Raw genomic sequence first — 23,737 nt, 5'->3', positions numbered from 1 at the left:
TGTTTTCTATGATTACATTTTGAAAAAGACTTTTGAAAGGAGCTTTAACTGACTGCTCTCAAAGATGCCCATTTTATGAGATTACATAACGAACTGACCTCCAGATGCCAGAAAGCACCAGCTGACTTTGATCAATGGCTGAACTGAAATTTGCACTAAACACTATTTGTAATACTGTATGCAGTTTTATAGTTTACTCTTTAAGATCTTTATTCAAGACATTCACCTTTTCTCATCCATTTAAATGTGTATACAATTAGCTTAAATATAAGGCATTCCAGTTTACTTAAAACTCAGACAGTTTGCAGTGTTAACAAGGACATGAGTGACCCTTATCTAGATTAACACAGGAATTCACATATGTCAGAAGTGAACCTTGAATTGATAGCAGAGGTTAGACACAATAGAACAGAAATGCTTACTCTGTGACTCTGTGGCAATTTGCAGTTCACAGAACTTCAGTAAGCACATTAGGAACTTTGACACAACCCAAGCAACAAAGAGATCTTCGATCTTGAAGGCCTTGGTTATGGCGTAAGCAAAGCATTCATTTAACAAAACAATACAATTGTAAATGAAGGCGTAGTAAATGGAGCAAATGGCAGGGTGTGATAAAGCAGTCTCTCAAGTTAGACAGTAAACAGAGCAAATGAAGCAGAAGACGCTTAGTAGAAAAGGATTTGCAGCATTCACTAGTAATGAACAGTACTCCCTGTTCATGAGATTCTGATCTGGCAGCACAGATTAAACAATGAAGAACTTGGATGCCAATTGGTTATTTTCTACTACATTGTTCAGTAATTTAAGTACAACTATAACCACCAAATCACCACTATTAATAAAACAAATGATTCCAATGTGTTTCTGCTAGTGTTATCTATGCTTTTTGTAGTATGTTTTCTCAGTTTCACACACTGATGGAGTCAGTTTAGCCCATCTGCTTTTATCTGTGGTGCCGCCAGGCATAGCTGTTATTTAACCAGTTACACAAACATTTCAGAGTTGTGTAACATAATGATACACAAGTGCATTCCTGTAGAAAAATGGAAACATGTAATAAAAAAGGCGCAGTGACAATCTGCGTTCACAGATAAAATGAACACATGAAAATTATACTTAATGTGTTGATACAGAGTAAAGATATTGTGATAAAGGGCATTACAATGATATACTGTATCTGTGTGTGTAAACCTTGAATTTATGTATTCTATGTCCTGAGGAAGAACTTGAAAAAAGGTTGTCAAAATGTGTCAAAGTCTGAGGAGGAGTCTCTCAGCGTATATCTCATGAGCTCAAGGGCAACATAAACAACAACTTCTCTAATCTACGAGGAGTAAGAAGGACATGGGAAGCCCCACATTACCTTGGCTGCATGGTCAGAACAGTAGGGATCAGCTCTGTGAGCAGCTAATTCACCTTCTGTTTGCTCAGTTGCATAAATTTTTTAATTTTTATCTCTGAGCCCAGGAACATTTTTGGGAAAATGTGTTTGTCATAGCATGTTCTGAATCTATTCCCCTTCTTTTTAATCTGCCATTCAGAGCCAACACTGAAATTATATTAAATTTTAAATGCATTAATGAAGTTGATTGCTGTGGGGGCTCTGGGACTATGTGGCATTCTGCTGTTTTTATTGTGCTGTTCCTGAGCAAGTCAATTAATAAAATGCTCCGTATTAATTAGAACTTCTAAACAATTCAGGAAACTTTGTGTCCTAATGGAATGGTGTAAATTTCCCCCCACTTACCCTGGTGATTATGTGAACACCTCCTTCCACTGACAAGAACAAAACCTGAACACGTGTCTGTAGATTACGAAATCTAAGTAAGTCTGTGGACTGAAACAGGTTTGGCTGTTCGTGCAGATGCATTTAAAGAGATATGTTTGCCTTAGCAAGCTTCACAAAATGACAATGATATTTTGGCAAATAAGAAAGAAAAAAGTCAAAAAGTCAAAGTATAGTAAGGCAGCGGAGTTGTGAATTAACTTAATGTGCATATCTTTGGACTGCGGGAGGAAGCCAGAGTACCTGGAAAAAACCACACAGGGACAAGGAGAACATGCAAACTCCCCACAGAAAGGCCTCAGGCCTGGAGTTCAGACCTAGAACTATCTCACTGTAAGGCAACAGTTTTAACCATTGCACCACTGTGCCGCCCCATAAAAAAGTCATTGTATAGTAACGCATAAAAACGTCATAGTATAGTAAGGCGTAAAAAACATCTTAAGAACATCTTAGTGTAGTGAGGTGTAGAGAATGTCATGAAAACGACATAGTATAGTAAGGCATAATAAGGCATTTAAACGTCATAGTATAATATGGCATTAAATGTCATAAAAAGGTCATAGCATAGTAAGCTATATTAATTGTAAGGCATCAAAACATCATAGTATAGTAAAGCATTAGAGTTGCTAATTAACCTAATGTGCATGTTTTTTCAGTGTGGGTAGAAAGCCGGAGGATCCGGAGAGAACACATGCAGGCGCAGGCAGAACATTCAAATTCCACACAGAAAGGTCCCAAGGTTCAAACTCAGGTATTCCTCAATCAGCTGTCTTGGAGACATAGCCTCTTGGAGGGCACAGTGGAATGATCGAATATGACTTCACTCTAAACATATTGCGAACAAGTTCATATATTGGCAGGACAATTCTTTCCTCCCAAAATATTGGTAGGTACATGTCCCTACCGTTCATATGCAAAACTATGCCCTTGTTAAGATGTGTCTAAAAGCTGGAGTCCATCTGTGGCAAACTGAAGCGATTGGAAACCCACACACCTGTGTCTATAAGATCCCACAATTCACATGTCAATACAAAATCAAGCCAAGAAGTCAGAAGAATTCTCGGTGCATCTCAGTGATAAAATTGTGACGAGACATAGGTCAGGGCATAGATTTAAAAACATTTTAAAAGATTCAGGTGCTCCTGGGATTACAGTGGCCTTGATAATTGTGAAATGGAGGAAACTCCAGGGCTTTAACTAGAGTTGGTCTTCCTGGGTACTGAGTAACCAGGCCAGAAGTGTCTTGTTCAGGGTTGTACAGTCCCTCTAAGTTTCAGAAGTCCTCTGCAGAAATGCAAATCCCTGCTGGAAGGACAACCGTCTCAACAGTGCTACATTAGTCAGGCCTTTATGGCAGAGTGGCTATAAGCCACTTTAAGTAAAAGGCAAATGACAGCCTGATGGAGTTTGCCAAACAGCATTTCAAGGACTCTGAGAGCATGAGGAAAAAAATATGGTCTGATGAGACAAAAATGGAACTCTTTGGGCAAAAATCCAAGCTTCTCAACTGCAGGGACAAGGAGACTGGTCAGGGTGGAGGGAAGGATGAATGCAACCAAATACAGAGAGGTCCTTGAAGACCTGCTGTAAAGACTTCCCAAGAAGTCTCCAAGGGGGCTTCTACAAAGTATTGAATTAAATGAGAGATTTTAGTTGGCGATTTTTGATAAGTTTGCAAAAATGTCTAAAAACACATTTTCACTTTGTCATTATGGATTATTGAGTGTAGATAGATGATAGAATATTATATAATTATATCTATTTAAAATTAAATCACAACACAATAAAGCATACAAAAGGTGAAGGGGACTGAATACTTTATGAAGCCACTGTTCACACAAGAGGAAAATACAATTAGAGGAAATGTTAAAATGAACAAAACATTATTGTGTTTTACTAATGGAATGTCTGATTTATTTTGCACCTGGTACCAACAAACTAATTATATTTACTTCAAATCCTGTCTGAAACTCATTCAGTCTTAAACTCATTCAGTCAGATAGATTTTAGCATCAGATCTTGTTCTGGCAAAGGATCTCTGGAGTCTATTCAGTTCTGAATTAGTAATCCAATGAACCTTTAGCTTTGTTACTGTGCCACATAAATCCTGCCAGTTTTGCAAATTAATAAGTAGATTTTGTGGACTGTACTTTTGCCTCCTGTGGCAACACCAAAGACTGGGATCACGCATATATTATTTTTTAGTAATATGTTTTATTTTCATTCATAAGAATAAATGTGAAGGTTTATGATTATTTAAAATACATCTCCAACTATGACATTTCTCAAATCTCCAGAATTATTATTCAACACATTTAAAATCCAAAAAAGATAAGATTTTACTTTCCAAAATCTCTCTCTCAAAGAATACATAGCTGAAATTTTATGACCTTAAATAATGTTTGGATGTACTCCTTGTTTCTGAAAACTGGCCCAGATCATTTCACAAATGACATCACTACAGTTACAGTATATCAAGCTATGAACAGTATTCATGCTCAAGTAACGCCATTAAATTCAGACCTCAAGTCCTGTCTGCAGTTTAGCTTCCACAGCTGTGCGTTTCCACGACCACATTGGCTCCGTCAAACGTCTATATTTATCTCTGAATGGTGAGGTGGGGTTCTGCTGGGGATGTACTTCCACAGCCTTGAATGGGCAAGATCACTCCCCACTGCCCGAGTATTGCAGCATAGATGGATACTGCTGCAGCTGCAGTGCACTGGGCTGTAATAATAAAAGTCTGTGGAATTGTTCCTTGAGTGCATTGCACCACACTCACACTACACTCAGTTTGAGGCCCCGAACCTTCATTGGTTGATGGCAGTCTTTTACAATGATGTTATAAAGTAATCTTTCTGTGGCATCTAGGCAAGGTTTACAGTATCATATTTTTGTTTCTCCACAACAAAAAAAAGAAAAGAACACAGAGGAATCTTCCCACAACAAAGAGCTCAGAGGGCACCGACTGTGCCACACGAGACCAAACAAAGCACTATGGGCACCTCAACGGAACATGATGTTGAGACCAAATATTGTTGTAGACTGAGAGATAAGGTCTTTGGTTACCTTTAACTTTCTCACAGCCAATGCACACACTAACAAACAGAGCAGTACAGAGAGCTGTCACAGTGAGAAGGGCAAACGCAGGTCAGCTGTTTAGTTGAGGTCAGTGGGATTTCTTGTGAGGATTGGGTGACAGCTGATGCAATATCAGGTAGAGCTTGCTGTTGTGATACTGTACTTTTGCAGGAAATTAAATCCAACCATTCCTCCTTTGGCTTTTTGCTCTTGTGATAAATGTCTTCAAATTGTTAACATCTCCAAGTCAAAATTTTCAAATTTTCTCAAATTTTTTTTCTCAGCTGTATTCATTAGAGTTTCTTCACCCTATATGTGTGTGATTTGGGTGTGTTGAATAAAACCTTATCATCATGACAATCTCCTGTATTGCTGAAGGTTATAGTGCATTCAATTACACGTGTACATGTGTCAAATTACTGCCGCTTGAGCTTTAATAAAGAAGAACAAGAACATCTAAATCCAAGGATACATCTCTCTGCCTGTTGAGTATTAAATCTTAGTAAGCCGTAGTAAACTTCAGGCATTTGGAACTGGTTTGGCCGTTATTCTAACTGGATTTGACAAACTTTACACAATGACATTTATGCAAATATCAGCGAATAGTAAAACACATTAGTAAAAGCAATCGAGACAGTCTAACTCAGCAGTAGTCAAAATATGTGCAAATCTTCTACAGTCGGTAACCTTTGTAAAACACCTGTCAGGTAATGCAAACAAACAGGCAAGGATCAGCTAATTACAGGAAAGCTGAAAGGCTTGTACAAAGAAAATACTATATGAAATATCAACACAACCTTCTCCCGCCATGATTATCCAAACTTCATTGTTGTATATATTGACCATATGGGAAAAACCCTCACAGGGTAGTGTCAGGGTTAAATGTACGTTGATGTGACGTTGAAAAATATATTTTTTATGTTTGTGTGCTCTTCAGTCTGTAAGTGTTGCATTGCTTTTTAGCACTTTCTTATATGTTGCAAATGAATGAAATTGAGTGTTTGTTCAGGGAGTAACAAAGATATGTTGTAGTGTTGAGTAAAATATTTACCTCCACACAACACTGATGTTGCTGTGTTTCAAATACTGTCTGTCACTGTATATTTCCTAGAACTACATGGTGGTTGCAGTAAAGAGTCCTATTTTCTTTTATTTTGACAATACTATACAAAACTATCACTGATTGACTCTTTTCATCCTTTGGTCACTCCTCATTTACTTGATTGAGTTCACCTGTTCACTCCCTATTTAAACCCTGCACACCCTTTCACTCACTCTTTTTCCTGATCGTCACATGGGGTGGCAGTTTCTTTCTCTTTAGTTTGATCCTATGTGCATGAATAGTTGAACTGAGTGTTATTTATCCTCATTCCCTCAAGATGGACATTTGATTAGTTTCGACTTGACTTCTAATTTTTGTATTTGTTTCTTTCAGATGAAAACCCACATGTGTTTTCCCCCCTTAATGCTTAAGTGCAACTTCTTTGTGTAGAAAAATAAACCTTGTGTTGGGAAAAACAAAGTTTAAAGCTGATGCGTTCTGACCGATGCCCTCTCAACAGTATATACATTTGTTTTTATTTGATAATTTTTTCTTGATAATCACCTAATGCATTATTTTTAAGGGGTGGAATGTATGTAACTGTATGTGTGATTTGTTTGTATTGAACATAACCTTATCAGTAGTGATGAGAGTTACAAAGGTGCATCTGAGCATGTTTGAATCAGTCCGTCTTATTGTTAACTCCACAGTTATGTAACTGTATTTTCAGTAGCTCTGGTGACATTCAAAAAGCCTATCTTAACTGTTATTAAATTGGCTTTAGACTTAGTTTGTCATTGTGCCCAACTCTGCCTAAACTCTACGGTTATTATGTAACAGCCATCTCTTTAATTGGCTGAGGAAATTCAAAACAAGAATGTAGAAAAAAGGTAGGCATGCTGATCCTATTACAAACTCCAAAATGTGTTTTGTTACACTGGATTATCATGAGCGTATCAAGGTAGTTTGTTCCAGTTAAGATGCATCAAAAAAGTCAGAGAGGAAAAGAGAGAGAATCAAAGTTGCAAGCTAAGATAATGCAGGAAGCCTGGGGCCTCACCATTTTGCTGAACTTAAGAGGGAAAAAAACAGGATGTAAACGTTCAGCCGTCAACATAAACAGAACTCCATTAACTAAAGAGAGTGAAGGCATGTATTGGGTTCTTTTGTGTTTAACAATGCAATTGTTTGCAATATTTACTTAAATATTCAAAAGTTTAGTACCTCAGTAAATAAATCAAAACTAACAGTGTGATGTAGGCATGATGAGATGGAAACTGAAGCTTCCTGAGCATTTTTCTACTGAATAAGAGATTTTGAGAACAGAATTGCAAACAGCCCTTAAATGGTTTGGTGAGGGCACTGTGTCGATATGAGTGTTTGAAAATCTAAGTAAAACAATAGTTTTAATGCAAATGTACATATTGTTTTAAGATGGCTAGACTTGTTTTAATCTTTTTCTAGATTATATTGCAATTGGTCAGAAACAAAAGTGCCGTGTAGACTCGTCTAATTAAATAGAAAATGGAAATATGTTGCATATTACATCTAATGTAACAGATTACGCAATATTCAACTTCTGCCAAATGCATAGCTTCCAGTCTGCCTGTCAGAACAGATACTTCAGTAAATATTTTCATGTTTTCAAAACATTTGACAGGTGCTCCTTAAGTGTGAATTACAAAACACAGGTTATGTGTTATATAATGTTGAGCTACAGTAAGGAGGAGCGAGGGGTGCGAAGGTGTGGATTGTGATTGGGTCATTTTCAGCCAATTGAGAACTGGTGAAACTGGAGATAATCTGGAGAGCAGCACACTAGGTGACATGGGAATGTGTTTCCCCTCTCATAACTTCAGTCACATGCAGACTGAGGAATGAAAAGTGAGCTGGAGAAAGGCGTTGACAATTTAAAGGGGAGTGTCTCTGTTCCACCAATAGCATGACAGAGCCCACTCCTCCATAAGGGTTTGCATAACACTGGAGGTTCAGCCTGCCATGTGGTCTGAGGATTAAGTTTGCATGTTTTCATGCATTTATGAAAACAATGAATTAATCTCCAACTATAGAGGATCAACTCTGTGTGACCAAATGTCATGCCCACTTTGTTTTTTTCCCACAATGGAAATGGTTGTCAAACTTTTTAGCTTATAAAAACTTGTTCTGGAGAAGGCAATAATGTCTGCTCCCAAAACAGGCCACCATCAGCAGAAAAACTAATGTTGCACGGGCTTTTTGAAGTCGCAAGATGCAATTTTACTCATACATTGTGAGCAGCACTGCAAACTGTAAAATCTAAACCTCTGAATTGGGCTGCTATGCAAAAGTTCAGCCCACCTTACAAGACAAAAGACAGTGACATCTTGTCTACAAAGTCAAAGAACTACTCATTGTCAGATAAGCAGCACTCAGTTTTATCCACCAGTGACCCTGCACTGCAAATTATTTGGGGGGGGGGGGGTTTATGCCTTTATTAAATAGCTGACAGTAGAGAAATGACAGGAAGTGAGGGGAGAGAGAAATGGAGACTGACTTGCAACAATGGTTGCAAGTAGTATGCAGACCTGGGGTGTAATGGTTCATATTCAGCACCCTAAGGACCACCTCTAAGTCATCAGAGCACCTCAGATCTCCAGTGTTACCTTATATTTTTTGGTATAAAATAAAATATGAAATACCTGAACCGTTCATATTCACAAATGATATGTGATTTTTTTTTTTACAATGACAAGTAACATTGTCTTTGGTAGAGAAATGACACTATACGGTCTTGTTTTTACAGATAAAGTGCACTGTTACTGTGCATCTAAATGTTAAAATATCACTTGACATTTTATAAGACAGCAGCTGAAGCTCATGTTAGGTAGCAGCAGACAGGAATGCAGAGTTGAAAAATTATCTCATACTGCCACCTGCTGAAAACATGGTGTGAAACACCTCCATCAATCGGCTGAAGCTGATATTATATGTATTTCTGCTATTTTTCCTGTCAGATTTAAGTTTGTACAGAGCATCAAGAGACTAAAAAAAAACATTCACATTTTATGGCTGTTCAATTCCATAAATGCACATCCAGACACATGGACAGTAAGAAATTGTTTTTATGTATATTGTCATTGTATATGTAAATATACAAGTTGTGTCCTCAAAAAATTTTACAGTATCAAAAATAAAAGTCTTCCAACAACCAGAAAATAAATTAGAATACTGAAAACATTGAAACACAGTTGCCACACAAACACATTATCATGGCTACATCCACTAAACTCTCAAACTCACTAAAAAACAAAACTGAATTCTCATATTTCTAAACACAAGATCGCTGACAGACTGAGAGATGTTCTGTTCAAAAGAATTTACCAAAAAAGTTTAAATCTTCTTTATAAAAACTAGATTTTTGTAAACACAAGAAACACAGGGGGTGTTCAATGGAGGAGGAAGGTTAACAAGAGCTCTGGCCTACCTGCACCTTTCTGAATTTAACTGTTTGAAAACAACAACATAACTTTATAGGTCCAGTCAACTCAAAGGTGTTATGAGACAGGATATGAGGTAACAGTACAAAGTGAGTAAAATGTAGTAAACATGAACATGACAGTCAACTCCCAACCATACTGTCTATGGTAAGCACTGTTCCTTCTCCTTTAAAAACAGAAGACTCGACTTGATTGTGGGACAACACATTGGATCTCTGCTGACAGTCATTGTACAGGATCCACTTCCTCATCATGCTTCCAACACTGTCAACAGCGTTGATGCTTTGGAGGAGCACAGAACTGCGAATGAAATATTATTCCACAGGCCTTTACCTGTAGGCCCTTTGCCATCACATTCTTGCTTTTGATATCACTCAGCGTTTGTCTCTTCTTTTGTCCATTTCCTTCCGAATCCGAGCCTCCAGAGCTGATCTCATAGCTGAATCCAAGATGTTCTTTTCTGCAACACGTTCCACTACCTTCTTAGGCTTATCACCCTTTAAAAACACAAGGAACATCATGAAATTAAGACCAAACCAAACTAAAGTAGACCAAAGGACACAAAAAGCCAGAATCATCAGACAATAGTATGTCCATTAACCTTGTGCACGAGGAAGGACGTAATGGCACCAGAGTCCGCCTGGTAGTCAAGCCAGAAAAGTTCAGTCCCATGGATCTCAGTCTCTGTGCTCGACCCACTCTCGTTCCATTCTTCAGCCTCAGCACCAGCCCCTGACTCTGATCCATCTGGAAAATAAGCACATACACGTTCTCTGTACTTTATTCATTGGATGTACTATCATGGGCAGAAACGTAATGAAAGGACACATCGATCTTACATCTTCGCCGCGGATGGTACACCTGGATGTCAGGTCGACGGGGTCGTCTAGGGGTTGTAGTGTGTCTCCGCCGCTGAAGCTCTTTAGCTTGCTTCACCTCTTTATCATAGTCATCTCTTGAAGAGCCAGAAAATCGACATTTAGTTATTGCTTTGAAATGTGTAATGCACCACATACTAGGAACTGCTTTACTGAAATGCATTTTGGTATTGTAAAATACATTTACACGGTATATTTGTAAGCAAGAAATATGTGTCTTCTAAGTGTTAAGCACCAGAATTTGGTGTAAAATTGACTTCATCATCAATATATCTCTTGGAGATCATGTTTTAAAAACATGTCATGCTGAATGACTTCACCCCTTCTTTGATGGCTGCATCTGGTAACAGTATGGACACAATTAAGCCCCTGCCGATACTGAAACAAATCGATAAGTTATATTTGTTTATCCTTTTTTTCTTTACAATAAGCAGCTGTTTGGCATCCAATCTCCTAAACCAATGATAACTTTGGCCTGTACGACCTTTACATATATTTTCACTTTGGGCATAAAAGGGCGTATATGAATCATTATGAATCATACTGCCCTCCATATGAACCTTCATTCAGCATCAGATCAACTTCTTTTAAAAAAATAAAAGTGTAGCTGCAGCTTTACATACTGTAGCTGTATGTCGTGAACTAGCTAGTATGCTATCTGCTAGCATTAGCTAACGGTAGTAAAGGAAATAACCTAGCAATCTGGTTCCTCCGGATATGGTGCAGGAAGCCGTGGCTCATATCCAAACGCCCCCCAGGTTTATACTTCAGCTCATGCGCTTCATCGTCTCTCAAAATATCCATTTTGACAGACAGCTCAAATATGATGACAGTATTTAGGAGCTAATGACGCTTATGATTGCAACAAGTCTCAATCAGAGCACTGACAAAAAGCTATATGCTAGCTAATGGTAATTTGTTGTCCAATCGTGAAATTCCCGGGGTTTATAAATTAATACTATCTAAAAAAACAACAACATTGTTTTAAATAGGACTTTTACAAAATTCATCAAAATTATAAACGCAACAATAAGGTACAAAACGTTTAATAAATGCAGCTGGTTATGCTGCCAGAAATCAAGAGTAATCAATTCTGGCACCGAACAGCTCAAGGATCGGTGTAGCTTCAAACTCCGGGATAGGTTTTCGTCCATTTGCTAACTGCGACGTACAAACACCGCGAGTTTCGACGCGCACGGTGTGAGACCCATTCATCTAATCCAAATAAAGTTGTAATTTCTCTGTTGTTTTGAAATTAAGATCGCCAGCTCATTGCTGAGATGGTTTCTCTGAAGCGAGAAAGAGAGGCTGAGGTGGACGACGATGACAGCGAAGACGGAGGTAAGTTTATTTACTTTAAAGTTAAACGTATGTCCTACATTTGGTTAGCCAGTAGCTATGTTACTAGCAGCTAGCTGGAAGTGCGTTCGATTCTGCTCACTGTTTGGTCCAGCTCTACAGAAGCGGCTCGCTCAATATTTGTTCCATGTAGGCTTAAACTGCTGTAGTAAGGCACCGCCCTTCCACAGCACACAGTGTCTCAAAACCATCATCTCCTTTGAACTAAATGCTACGTTAGCTAGAGTGTTTAGCTAGCTTTCATCCAAATGATGGGACATAATCTTAACTGACCTCGCACGTTGTGTTTCCCTTTATGTTGCAGTCACAGCCAAAATAGGACGAGGACGTGTAGTAGAAGACCGGAGAAGCCGTCACTGCCCTTATCTTGACACGATAAACAGGCAAGATAAAGTTGAATATGCACGGCTAATGTTATTGCTAAATGCTAGTAAGCACTGTCCATCTCTATAGCCCTGCAGCTGATTCCGTTTTGTTTGTAAATTTACTAGGAGTGTGCTGGACTTTGACTTTGAGAAGCTCTGCTCCATCTCCCTCTCCCATATCAATGTCTACGCCTGCCTTATTTGTGGGAAATACTTTCAAGGTAGGCGAACTATCTGACATTTCAACCAGAATAAACACTTTGTTGTGCAGAGACTGATTCACTCATGTATGCTTCCTTGTAGGTAGAGGTCTTAAGTCCCATGCTTACACTCACAGTGTACAGTTTACCCATCATGTATTCCTCAATCTGCACACGCTCAAGTTTTACTGTCTGCCAGACAACTATGAGATCATTGACTCTTCACTAGAAGACATCACTGTAAGTAAAACCACGGGGTATTATTATGCTTTTGATACCAAACTTGGAAAGAATGTTGATGTTCAGTTTAATTCAAGCAAACTTAAATTTCACAGGGATTGAGAATGACTGCAGAGTGGAGAAATAAATAGGTTCAATATTAATATTATGCTGTGAATTGATATATTTGCAAGTTTGGTTATTATTACATTAGGATATAGTTCAAATATTGTACTTTCCTGATGTAAAAGATCACATCACAGCTGAGTCATACTAAAATGACCTGTTCTACCTGAATTCAGTGAACAATAAATGAGTACACCTGTTTGAAAAACACATGTACTGACACTCTTGTGTATCAAAAAATGTTATAACAGTGGTTAAAGTTTGTTTAAAGCACCAGTACTGATACTCTGACATGTGGTACTCAAAATATTGTATTGTCAATACTGAGGTTTGATTTTGTCCATATTTCCAGACTTAAGTTTTTTGTCACTAATTTGTTGACACTTTTTTTTCTACAGTATGTGCTAAAGCCAACTTTCACCAAGCAGCACATTGCAGGGCTGGACAAGCAGGGTAAACTGTACCGAGCCTACGATGGTACGACGTACCTGCCAGGCATTGTAGGTCTCAACAATATCAAAGCCAATGACTACGCCAACGTGGTGTTGCAGGTATGAATAACTGCCTCAGTGGACCTTATTTGGAGGTAGTCAAACTTTTTAAGTAATACCCGCTGTTTCTTATTTGCCTCTTCTTCCTAGGCTTTTTCCAATGTTCCGCCCTTGCGAAACTATTTCTTGGAGGAGGAAAACTACAGAGGAATCCGCAGGCCACCGGGGGACATCATGTTCCTCTTGGTGCAGAGGTTTGGTGAGCTGATGCGCAAACTTTGGAACCCGAGAAACTTCAAGGCCCACGTGTCTCCTCATGAGATGCTGCAGGCTGTGGTGCTGTGCAGCAAGAAGAACTTCCAAATTACCAAGCAAGGTAAGATATGTGATGCAACAGATATGGCAGTACAAAAATGAAGAGGATTAAAATCAAATAGGTTTTCAACACATGCTGCCCCTTGGAGAATACTTTGTGTTGTGGTCCTGATTGATTGTTTTCTGTTCTGTAGGAGATGCTGTGGACTTCATGACGTGGTTCTTGAATGCTCTGCATGGGGCTCTTGGAGGCACAAAGAAAAAGCCATGTGAGTTGGATGAGAAATAGTGGTCTTATCACTATCTGTTCAATATGAACATAAACAATGGGTATTTGACAGATTAATTGTACATTGTTCAGAGTTGAAGAAAAAACTGGAATACACATTTAATTAGTTGAGTGTGCAACAATGAGACCTAACCTCTGTCCTCATGTCTTTCTTCCATTAAAGCAATCATTACTAAAGCATTTCAAGGCTCCATGCGGATCTTTTCCAAGAAACTTCCACACCCAGATTTAGTAAGTCTGTAGCTTGTATTTGAACTCATTAACTGACACTTATGAACTATATGATTCACGTTTCTAATAATGAATGAATTGAATAATTTTTTAACTTCTTAAACAAAGTGCTTCACCACAGCTGAAAAACACTTCTGAATTTATTTTCTTGTCAAAATTGGAGGTCCAATCAAAACCTAAGCTCAGATATGAGGCAAAAGCCAGAGAGAATATTCTTAATTTTTCACATGCCCTCAAATGTAGCTCTCATAATACAATTAATTGTATGCTATTTTTGTTGAATCCCTTTGAAAACATAATTTAAATTTCCACATGGTGTGTTTTTGTTTTTTTCATTTTACAGCCTCCAGAGGAGAAAGAAGCATTGCTTGTGACAGAGGAGTACCAGGAGCAGATGTCTGAATCCACCTTCCTGTTTCTGACTCTTGACCTCCCAACAGCTCCACTGTACAAGGATGAGAAGGAGCAGCTTATTATCCCTCAGGTCCCTCTATTCAACATCCTGGGCAAGTTCAACGGCAGCACAGAGAAGGTACAGATTCCCTCATCTTTACTAAAAATATTTTCTGGACAAGGACTGGATCGTACTGTTTTGACATACAATCGGACTTAGAGCAAAGTTTATAATTTTTGCAACAGCTTTATTCAGATGTCAGATTGGCACAGGTATTGATGATGCAAACACACTATCTCTGCTCACTTTTCTGTCTCATTTACGTTAAGGAATACAAAACCTACAAAGAGAATTTTCTCAAAAGGTTCCAGTTGACCAAACTGCCTCCGTACCTCATTTTTTGCATCAAAAGATTCACCAAGAACAACTTCTTTGTGGAAAAGAACCCGACAATTGTCAACTTCCCTATCACGTAAGTGCTGTACATATTCTGTAAGACAAAGTATCTATGCTTTTATTCAATGTGCCTGATGAAACCATGAAGTGCATGTTAACAATAGTAATAATTGGTTGTTATCATTGTTCAATATAACTCTTTCAATAAGTGATGTCAGGGTCGTGAGTATTTTACCCTCATGTGTAAATATGCACTCGTTCGTATTTTCACTTGTTTGTTGTATTTGCTTCAATAGGAATGTGGACCTGCGTGAGTACTTGACAGAAGAAGCTCAAGCTACAGAGAAGAGCACAACTTATGACCTCGTCGCCAACGTAGTGCATGATGGGAAACCCACTGAGGGAGCATACAGAATACATGTTCTGCATCATGTAGGCTGCAAGCAGATATTTCTGAAATTGGCCTGATTTGTTGTAGCATTAATCACAAGCGCATTAAATTACACTCATGGGTTTAAATGTCATCACTGACCATCTGTTATAATATCTCTTAATCAGGGAACTGGGAAGTGGTATGAGATGCAGGACCTGCAGGTGACCGACATTCTCCCCCAGATGATCACACTATCAGAGGCCTACATCCAGGCAAGTCCTCCCACGCAGTTTTTGTGTATGTGCTGGAAAATGTAAATGTTTCAGAGCTCTGGCTCCAGACTTTTCCATGCAACATGACATCATCACCTTTCATCTGATGGCATTCACAGCACACATGCACATCTTTCAATTTTTAGAGGCAAATCTTCAGTACAACAGTCATTTATAGTCTATCATTATGGCATGGACTATCTAGGGTGTATTTAATCTCTGATTCTAGGAGCAATATTTATAAACTGAGCTAAATAAAAATAAAATAGGCCACTCTTAGTCTTTACATAATGCAGGTTCGTTTCCAATCATAGATGCATTAAAACATTATTAAAAATCTGCAAACGGTTTTTCCTTAACCATTCTGTAATGATATTAATACAAAAAATGTAAGTAAATTTTCTCACTATCAAATAAAAAAACCGGGTCATCCCTACTGAAGAGCTTTAGACGTGATTTAGGTGATTTCAAAGATGCAAGAATAAACTAAGTGGGGTATGATACCGTGCAATTTCTTGGTAAAAATTATCAGAGGTAATGATACTGAGTTCAGTAGAACGATTTTGTTAGCAGCTTTCAAAAACTTGTTTTAGCCAGGTCTTATTTCATACAAGATCGATCTTTTAAATGATTATAAATTAAAAATGGTAATTGAACCTATCAATTAACCCTACATTTACATAGTGCTCGCTTTGGTAATTGCGTGTTTTCTCTCCTAGATCTGGAAGAGACAAGAGACTGATGATGACACAAACAACCACACAGGGGTGTAAGTGAGGCAGGATTTCCTTCAGGGTGAATGGCCAGAAGTGTTGTTGCCATTAAAAAGATAAAAAATAAAAAATGAACTGGGTATTTATGTGATTCAAAATAATGACAAAATATAGAATGAGAGTGGCGAGAGTTTCAAGAGAGCATCAGGACTATATCCAGCAAATAAATGTAAATGTCTCAATGTTTTTTTTCACTGTTTTATCTTTTTACTATGTGGGTGTTTCTAAATAAACAAGCTCCAGGACACACGTTTGTCTGTCTGTTGACTTTTAATAACAAACCTTTTGGTTTAATTTCATTTTAGGAGTGTGTATGTGGCAGTAAGATAATAGGATAAGCACCTTTGCAGTTGAGTTGCAGTAGTCAATTGTTCAAAATTGTCTTAAGTACATTCTGAGAATTCATCTTATTGCTAACAAAAAAATTTTTCTCCACTTTTGACATTCATAATGGCATCATACATGTTGTAATATACAGAATAACACTTCACAAAACTGGAACCTGCTACAGAAACTGATGCTTAAGACTGAATCCCAGCCCCAGTCTTGTGGCACATCACTTCATGCAAATCACAATATTTCATTATTTACTATTTATGTCTGACTGAATTAGCATATGAGATGACTCACTTCCCCAAAAGTAAAACAAAAATGTTCAGTGCATTACATTTAGAAAACACTTAAAACTGATAAGTGTAATAATTTGTAAAAAAGAAAGGGGTTTTTTGTGTGCACATATCTTTAGAGTTGCAGTTTGGTTCACTCATTATTCTTCCACATGTATTTCTCACAGAAAGCCTGGTTCTGCAGAGAGAAAATACACAGAAATAGGATGTGAAAAAAACCCTGAAATTATTCACAAAATCACACTATGGGCAAACGAATGAAGTAAAAAACATGCGTGCAACATTTTGAACATGTAATTTTCAGATGATGGGTCTGACCTGTTTGTCACTTTTATCAGCTTAATTAGCAATAATTGTCTGCCTTTAACTTACGCCACACTTCTGAGCAGTTTCTCTGTCTTTGCACCAGTAGCTTGGTCCCCAAGTACAACGATTCTTTCCCAGCGGCTCCAACTTCCTCAAGGCAACGCACAGATCAGCTCTCTGCAGGACAGACAGGACAAAAGATCCTCAGAATTTGAATCAGGGCAAAGAATGATATGTGCATAGGAACATTCAATTGGCTACGTTGTCTTCATGATTTGTGTTGCGTGTTTGTAAATGATGCTCGTGAATCAACTAATCATATATTTTTAGTCACCAGAGGAAGTGTGCTGCTTTAAGTGATGGTATAGTTCATGTCAGCCAGTGCCCTAATTTCACCCATGGTGAAGGTGTCTCTTGTTAATATGTGGAAGTAGATTAAATTACTGCAGACAAATCCTCTTGTGGATCCCTAATACTGGATAAAGACTTAAGGATATAAAGATTTCCTTTTTGTTTCTCCCTTTAGATAGACCATTGTACTTTTGACTTTTTTTAAAAGCTTATTCTTACTTCACAAGCATGTGGAACATCCATCTGGTTTCCCAAAACCTTCTGCATTCGGGAGCCATAGATTTTAGTGAAAGCCTCACACTGAAAAGAGAATGAGAGTTAGTTAACATTTTTTCTTCTTAATCTAACCGATTAGAAACTGCTTTAATTCCTTTACTGAAGACTTGAATTTAAGGTTAGGTTTAGGTTTATTCAAGGCAATAAACTATAAAAGAATATAGTAACAGGACATGGAGAGGTGTAAGGTATAATCAGCTGAGTAACTGTAAACATATGTCCACAAAGACACATTTTCTGTGTGAAGGATTTTGTTAGTTGGAGTACTTAGTGTTAGTATGAAATGAGGGTCAGACCTTAGGGATGGCGTTGGGGTGATGGACACACACAGACTGAAGAAAAGAGGAAGTCTGGGGTTCGGTGGAGTTATTACCCAGGTGCAGTCGGCTCAGCACAACCAGTGTGCGGCACGACTCACAGTCCGAGGGGAAGAGCACCTCTGGGAAATCAGTAAAAGCGTTAACTTGTCATGGATAATAGACAAATGCTGACCAAAGTGATTCATGATGAACGTGTGACTGACCTGGAACAGGCTCCTCGAACAAACAGAGGTGCAGTAGAATACATATTGTGTGAGGCGCAGCGGACGATAAGAGGAATTCGACAATCTGCACGCCGTATTTGTCGACGAAATCATCACATCGGTCCTTATAGCTCTTAGGTACAAGATTGCAGACCTCTCCCATGAGCTTCATTAAAGCATCCTGCGGGGCAAGACAGAGAAGATAGTGACATTTACATGATGTGACGTGTGGTGTACGTCAAGCAATACAGTGACACGAAAAAAAGGAAGTCACCTCAGTCATGTTTTGGGGCAACAGGGTCTCCAGTTTCTTCATGATAAACAAACACAGGGTGCAAACTGGATTGAACTGCTCCTAGAGAAGAGAATAGCTGATAAGAGGACCACGTATAATTATAAATGAAAAAGTTTCACTTCAAGTTTCATTTTATATTCCACTTCTGCTTTCTCATACTGATGGCCCGATGAACGTGCCGAGTGCAGAGCTGGATAAGACTTCATCAGTAGCATGCTGGGGAAGTTTCAGCAGTTGTTCCTCCTTGTGGACAGCACAGAGTCCAAAAACCCTACAGGTCTCAGCCGGTTTCTACAAAACACATATGGTCTGATTTTACAAGTCATCTCTGAAGGCCATAGTGTTTATTGTTTTAACACGTGTTGAAAAAGAAGCGTAAATAGAAGCTAAACTCACCAGGTGACCAGGTGTTTGCTGCAGGACTTTGGGCAGATACGTCTTCACTTGTGAATCACACTCTGATGCCTGTTCTCTTGGGAGGTGCAGGCAGAGAGCATGCAAGGTTTCATACACAGTCTCCTGCAAAGGCACAGGGGTTAGTGGATTGTCTATGCTGTGGTAAAGATGCTGGGTGTCTTAAATGTATTTTTTTTACACAAATAGACACCAACTTTACCCATTTTTATTTGTCTGCAGAAGTGCAAGGTGAGCACTTGCAAAATAGCTTGAGAAACCTAAACTTTTGTTAAGAAAATCACATGTAAATATTGGAGTTTTAGTTTTCTTTTTAAGATATTATGTGTCCCAGCTGCTGGGTGTGGCTGCCAGTTTTTATTTCAACCAATTCCTCAAATCTATGTGGTCAGTAGGTGAAGTGAAAGTAAAGTGAAACTGCACAATGAGTGGATCACGGAGATACTCACTTTAGTATCCCTGGTTGAAATCATGTTGGCGGACAGCTGGATGATCTGGCTGCATTCTGAACAGATGTCCAGTGTCTAAGGAGGAGCCACAGTCAGATAATTGTTTAGGCCTGACTACAACACAACTCAATTTAAACATAAAGCATGACTTGTCAGAGTTTTCCCGTACTGTGTGCACTTTTTAAAGGGTAGGGTAAGGAAACATCCAATGAATGTAGGTGGCAAAAAAATCATCTCTAATTGATTAATAAATGCACTAACTTTTTTTTTCTTTTGCTATTTTAAACAAACATAACTTACATGTGCAAAAAGAGGATGTGAATGAGAATGTTACTGTTTTGATAATGACAGCTAAGTGTTAATATAAGTATAGTGGGTTTATGTATTATTTTGTAATAAATATTAGTTCCATATATTCGGTTGATTTGACAAAACAGTGATAATATAGGAAATAAAAGTCAGGATTACCAGAGTTTTCTGTTTGATGAATGACAAAGGGTCTCTGATCAACCTGGAGTCTCCTATAAACCACAAGACAGACAGGGAGAATGATACAAACAGTAAACATTTAAACGGTACAACATTGAAGTATTTTAGTATCCGTCAGAATAGCCTATGTCTGCATCCTTTGTGCAGTAATTCTATGTTATCATAAATCCCACAATAGCAGCCTGATACATGACAACAGAATTAATGGCGACCGGTCAGGTGACAGTAAGGCAGACATTTCTTCATCTTACCGGGACACAGAGAAGCCGCGAGGAGCACCAGCACAAACCCAGATGCAGACATGGTGTGAGCGAGCACGAGACTATAGGAAGAGCAGATGATTTAGGTTAGAATAACAAAAGTGCGGCTGTTTGGGTCGCAGCGGAAATACAGATTGGTCGTCTCACCCAATCAGAACGGTAAATGTTACGCGCAGTCGCTGTGGAGTAGATGATTTAAACACGTACACACACGCACGCACGCACGCACACACACACACACACACACACACACACACACACACGGGACCTGTGGGCTATATGTAGATAAAACTCCTTGCAGCATATACCTGGAGTTTGGTAAGACCTATACTGTATGTCTTAAACATACATTGTTTATATATGGTTTAGTAGATAGATAGATAGATAGATAGATAGATAGATAGATATACACTTTATTTATCACCAGGGCTTTTTGGCTCACCTGCCAAGGGGACCGGTAGATGAAAAAATCTACCGGCCAAGTAAATTTTTTACCAGCCAAGTAATAAATTGCCTCTTTTTGTTACATATACATCTGTTTCAGTACTTTTCATTGAGATAACAGTATTATATAGCGATATATATATTAGGAAAGAGACCAAAATATTATTCAAAATACATTTTTAATATTTTGAATATTCAAAACATTGCGAACATGGGCAGTGCCAGTACCAGTTAACCTCCTGTTCTGATAACAAATGATAATAACAAAATTCAAGGAAAAAAAAAAAAAAATAGAACAGAACAAAGTGGATCAGTGCATGATCTTTGGTCTCTTCTGATAAAGACGTCAGAGCAGTCACGGCAGGTTGAGTGAAGAGACACTGATTTGCAAACAGCGTGACATTTGCTTCCTTCGTGCTCTCGGATGGTCTCGAGTTTCATCGTTTTATTGCCAACCACAAATTAATTGGTGCGCTGCTTTCTCCTCTATACTCTTTCTTTTTGGGTCACTCACACCGGGTATGTGCCTCCACATTGCTGCGCCGGAACAACACTGCGCGGGCTGGTGGTGACGCGTGGAGGCTGATTTATACTACTGCGTCAAGTCGACGCCGTCACGACGCAGAGCCTCTGCGTCGACGTGAACCCCCGACACAGAGCCTCTGCGTCCGTCAACGTGCACCTCCAAAAATGTCTAGGCATTTTATCGCAGCAATGTTTTGCTATATTGTGACAAACACTTACCTGCCCCATGGCATGTACCCCTCCAAAATTAAGTCGCCAGGGGAATATTTTAGTCGCATTTGGCGAGTGGCGACCGTTAGTTTACAGCCCTGTTTATCACCTAGGGGAGAATCAGTTTATTTATTTCTTGTTCATTTACTCTGTGTTCTAAGCAATGGGGAATATTCCTGAATTTGTTTGTGATTCTTTTACTGAAATGAAGTCCGCAACACGTATTTGAAAAAAACAAAAACAAAACAAAAACAGTCTACTTAAGGCTTCTGAAGTGACCAATAGATGGCAGCAGAGCAAAAGAAATATACAGGGCTATACATGCTCGGACTGGAAAATCGGGTTAGAAAAAAAAAAAAAAAAAAAGATTAAAAAATCCAAAATCCAGAAATTATAAACACATGATAAAATGAAAAATGTGCATATGGTCCTTGGATTTGCTAGAGGATGTATCTAAGTGACAGGTCATTCACCTCTGCCAGCTGGGCCTTCTCAGCATAATTGGTGGTGTGACCTATCATTACTGTGTCATCAGTGTGACGATGAAGCTGGAACTATTTGTACAGAGAGTGTAACAGGGAGCTAAAGACACAACCATTCATCAATCAATGAGTTACCTAATGTGTATTTTTAACAGTTTTGTATTTTCTTTATAGATTAATCCTCAGTTTTGTGGCACGTTTTGTCTGCAGAGCTTCCTATTTATTTGGGCCTACAAGTGTAGGGTTATGATTATTTCCCACATGTACTGTCTTGCATGAGAAGCCATAGGTGGGGTTGTATTTGATAACAATGCAGACTTTAAAATTCCCTTTGTCATTAAGATCAAGAGTGACTGAAAGCCACTTTATTAGTGAGTATGCAGCTCTCTTTTCTCCGTGTTGGATGCATATACTAAAATAAGAATAAGACAATAAGATAAAGTCCATCAATTTTACAATTCCTGGAGGATTGTGTTGCAGCAGCAGATGGCATAATGTTATAAAACCAGAAAATATTATGCAATTGAACACTATAGGTGTGTGAAAGGGACAACCTTTGTGCTTTTCTCTGTTATGTAATAGTTTCCATGCCGTGCTTGTATGTTGTTGCAGTTCATTGTATTTAAGGTTGTCTCTGTCTCTGTAACTATCGGCTTACGCTAACTGCTCATTATGAGTCAATCAAACCTTGATGTATTATGTTCTGTCCTGTGTTGTCTCACCTATATGTCTCTTCTCACTTACAGTGCATTCGGAAAGTATTTAGAGTCCTACGATTCTGTTATGTTGCAACCTTATACTAAAAAAAAAAAAAATCACAATTTCCCTCATCAGTGTTCACTCAATACCCCATAGGGACAAAGTAAAAACAGAATTTTTGAAATCTTTGGGGAATTTATTAAAAAGGAAACTGAAATATCACATTGACACAAGTATTCCAACCCTTTGCTTTGACACTTGAAATTTAGCTCAGCTGACTCCCATTTCTCTTGATCATCTTTAAGATGTTTCTGCACCTTGATTGGAGTCCACCTGTGGTAAATTCAGCTGATTGGACATGATTTGGAAAGGCACAAACATGCCTGTATAAGGTGTCACAGCTGACAAGACATATCAGAGCAAAAACCAGACCATGAGGTCAAAGGAACTGCCTCAAGCTCAGAGTCAGGATGGTGTTGAGGCCCAGGTTTGTGAAGGCTACAAAAACATTTCTGCTGTATTGAAGGTTCCCAAGAGTATAGTGGCCTCCATAGTTCTTAAGCAGAAGAACTGTGGAACAACCATAACTTTTTCTACAGCTGGCCGCTCGGCCAGACTGAGCGATCGGGGGAGATGGGTCTTGGTAAGAGAGATGACCAAGAACGTGATGGTCACTCTGGCTGAGCTTCAGAGATTGATTATGAGGGAATGGGAAACACACGCTCTCTCGCTCAAACTGTTCAAACCTGTTGCACTTGTCTCACAGCATTGACTTCTTACCCTTGGCTTGAAAATTTAGTGGTGACAAGATTTAAAAAAAAAAGGGGGAAAAAATATAAATAAATAAAAAAATAGCATGAGTGTGTAACGTATTTAACTGGGCCACTGTCATCACATGGATTTACTTAGATGTGGCCGTACAGGTTAATCTGCACTTGTTTGCTCACAGAAAGTAAATATATATTTATGTATGCCAACATATATATATATATATATATTTATGTGAGAGGCCAAGGCTTCAGTATTTTGTGATACTGTAACAAAACTAAAGACAAGAACAAATAATTATGTTCTTTCTTGTTGTATTTGTTATATGGCATCTGCTTGCACTAAACTGAAATAAATGAATTCCACAAATGTTAACATAAATCCAATTTCATGTATTTTTGCAGTAGAACATCATATGCAAATTATAATAACGTGAACCTACATAAAAATGCTTTTTGCAAAGAGATTAAAGAACAAAATCAAATTGAAACAAACACAAAAAAACAAGTGGGTGGCCCTCCTTGATGTCATGTCAGCTTTGCCTCTGCCAGCAA

The 23,737-nt window shown here is 38.5% G+C and overlaps 3 protein-coding genes across 4 annotated transcripts; 1 reads left to right on the top strand and 2 right to left on the bottom strand.

Annotated features, from left to right (window-relative positions):
* Nucleotides 1-8,992: 8,992 nt before the first annotated feature.
* Nucleotides 8,993-11,198, bottom strand: c5h2orf68 (chromosome 5 C2orf68 homolog). Of its 2 annotated transcripts, none has more exons than XM_056376869.1 (4): nt 10,958-11,198; nt 10,225-10,340; nt 9,987-10,132; nt 8,993-9,882 (listed from the first exon to the last, which is right to left on the bottom strand). In XM_056376869.1, the coding sequence occupies exons 1-4, from the start codon at nt 11,065-11,067 to the stop codon at nt 9,760-9,762; spliced, it is 495 nt and encodes a 164-aa protein (XP_056232844.1). In that variant the 5' UTR covers nt 11,068-11,198; the 3' UTR covers nt 8,993-9,759. The 2 variants fall into 2 exon arrangements, with proteins under 2 accessions (XP_056232844.1, XP_056232845.1); XM_056376870.1 differs by lacking the exon at nt 10,958-11,198 and adding an exon at nt 10,584-10,808.
* A 213-nt stretch (nt 11,199-11,411) lies between these two features.
* usp39 (ubiquitin specific peptidase 39) lies at nt 11,412-16,315 on the top strand. Its single transcript, XM_056376866.1, has 13 exons — nt 11,412-11,604; nt 11,927-12,005; nt 12,114-12,208; nt 12,291-12,427; nt 12,931-13,083; nt 13,174-13,399; nt 13,533-13,607; nt 13,791-13,858; nt 14,202-14,390; nt 14,582-14,724; nt 14,945-15,080; nt 15,207-15,293; nt 16,013-16,315. The coding sequence occupies exons 1-13, from the start codon at nt 11,544-11,546 to the stop codon at nt 16,064-16,066; spliced, it is 1,503 nt and encodes a 500-aa protein (XP_056232841.1). The 5' UTR covers nt 11,412-11,543; the 3' UTR covers nt 16,067-16,315.
* Nucleotides 16,316-16,317: 2 nt separating this feature from the next.
* On the bottom strand, nt 16,318-20,205 carry sftpbb (surfactant protein Bb). The gene is made up of 11 exons (XM_056376868.1): nt 20,047-20,205; nt 19,775-19,827; nt 19,307-19,381; nt 18,840-18,962; nt 18,603-18,734; nt 18,423-18,503; nt 18,149-18,329; nt 17,922-18,064; nt 17,569-17,649; nt 17,065-17,175; nt 16,318-16,870 (listed from the first exon to the last, which is right to left on the bottom strand). The coding sequence occupies exons 1-11, from the start codon at nt 20,096-20,098 to the stop codon at nt 16,826-16,828; spliced, it is 1,077 nt and encodes a 358-aa protein (XP_056232843.1). The 5' UTR covers nt 20,099-20,205; the 3' UTR covers nt 16,318-16,825.
* Nucleotides 20,206-23,737: the final 3,532 nt, after the last annotated feature.

Source organism: Seriola aureovittata, chromosome 5, assembly GCF_021018895.1.
Source record: "Seriola aureovittata isolate HTS-2021-v1 ecotype China chromosome 5, ASM2101889v1, whole genome shotgun sequence".
Lineage (NCBI taxonomy): Eukaryota > Metazoa > Chordata > Actinopteri > Carangiformes > Carangidae > Seriola > Seriola aureovittata.
The sequence above is the reverse complement of the archived record's forward strand: the minus strand, read 5'-3'. Positions and strand labels throughout refer to the sequence as shown.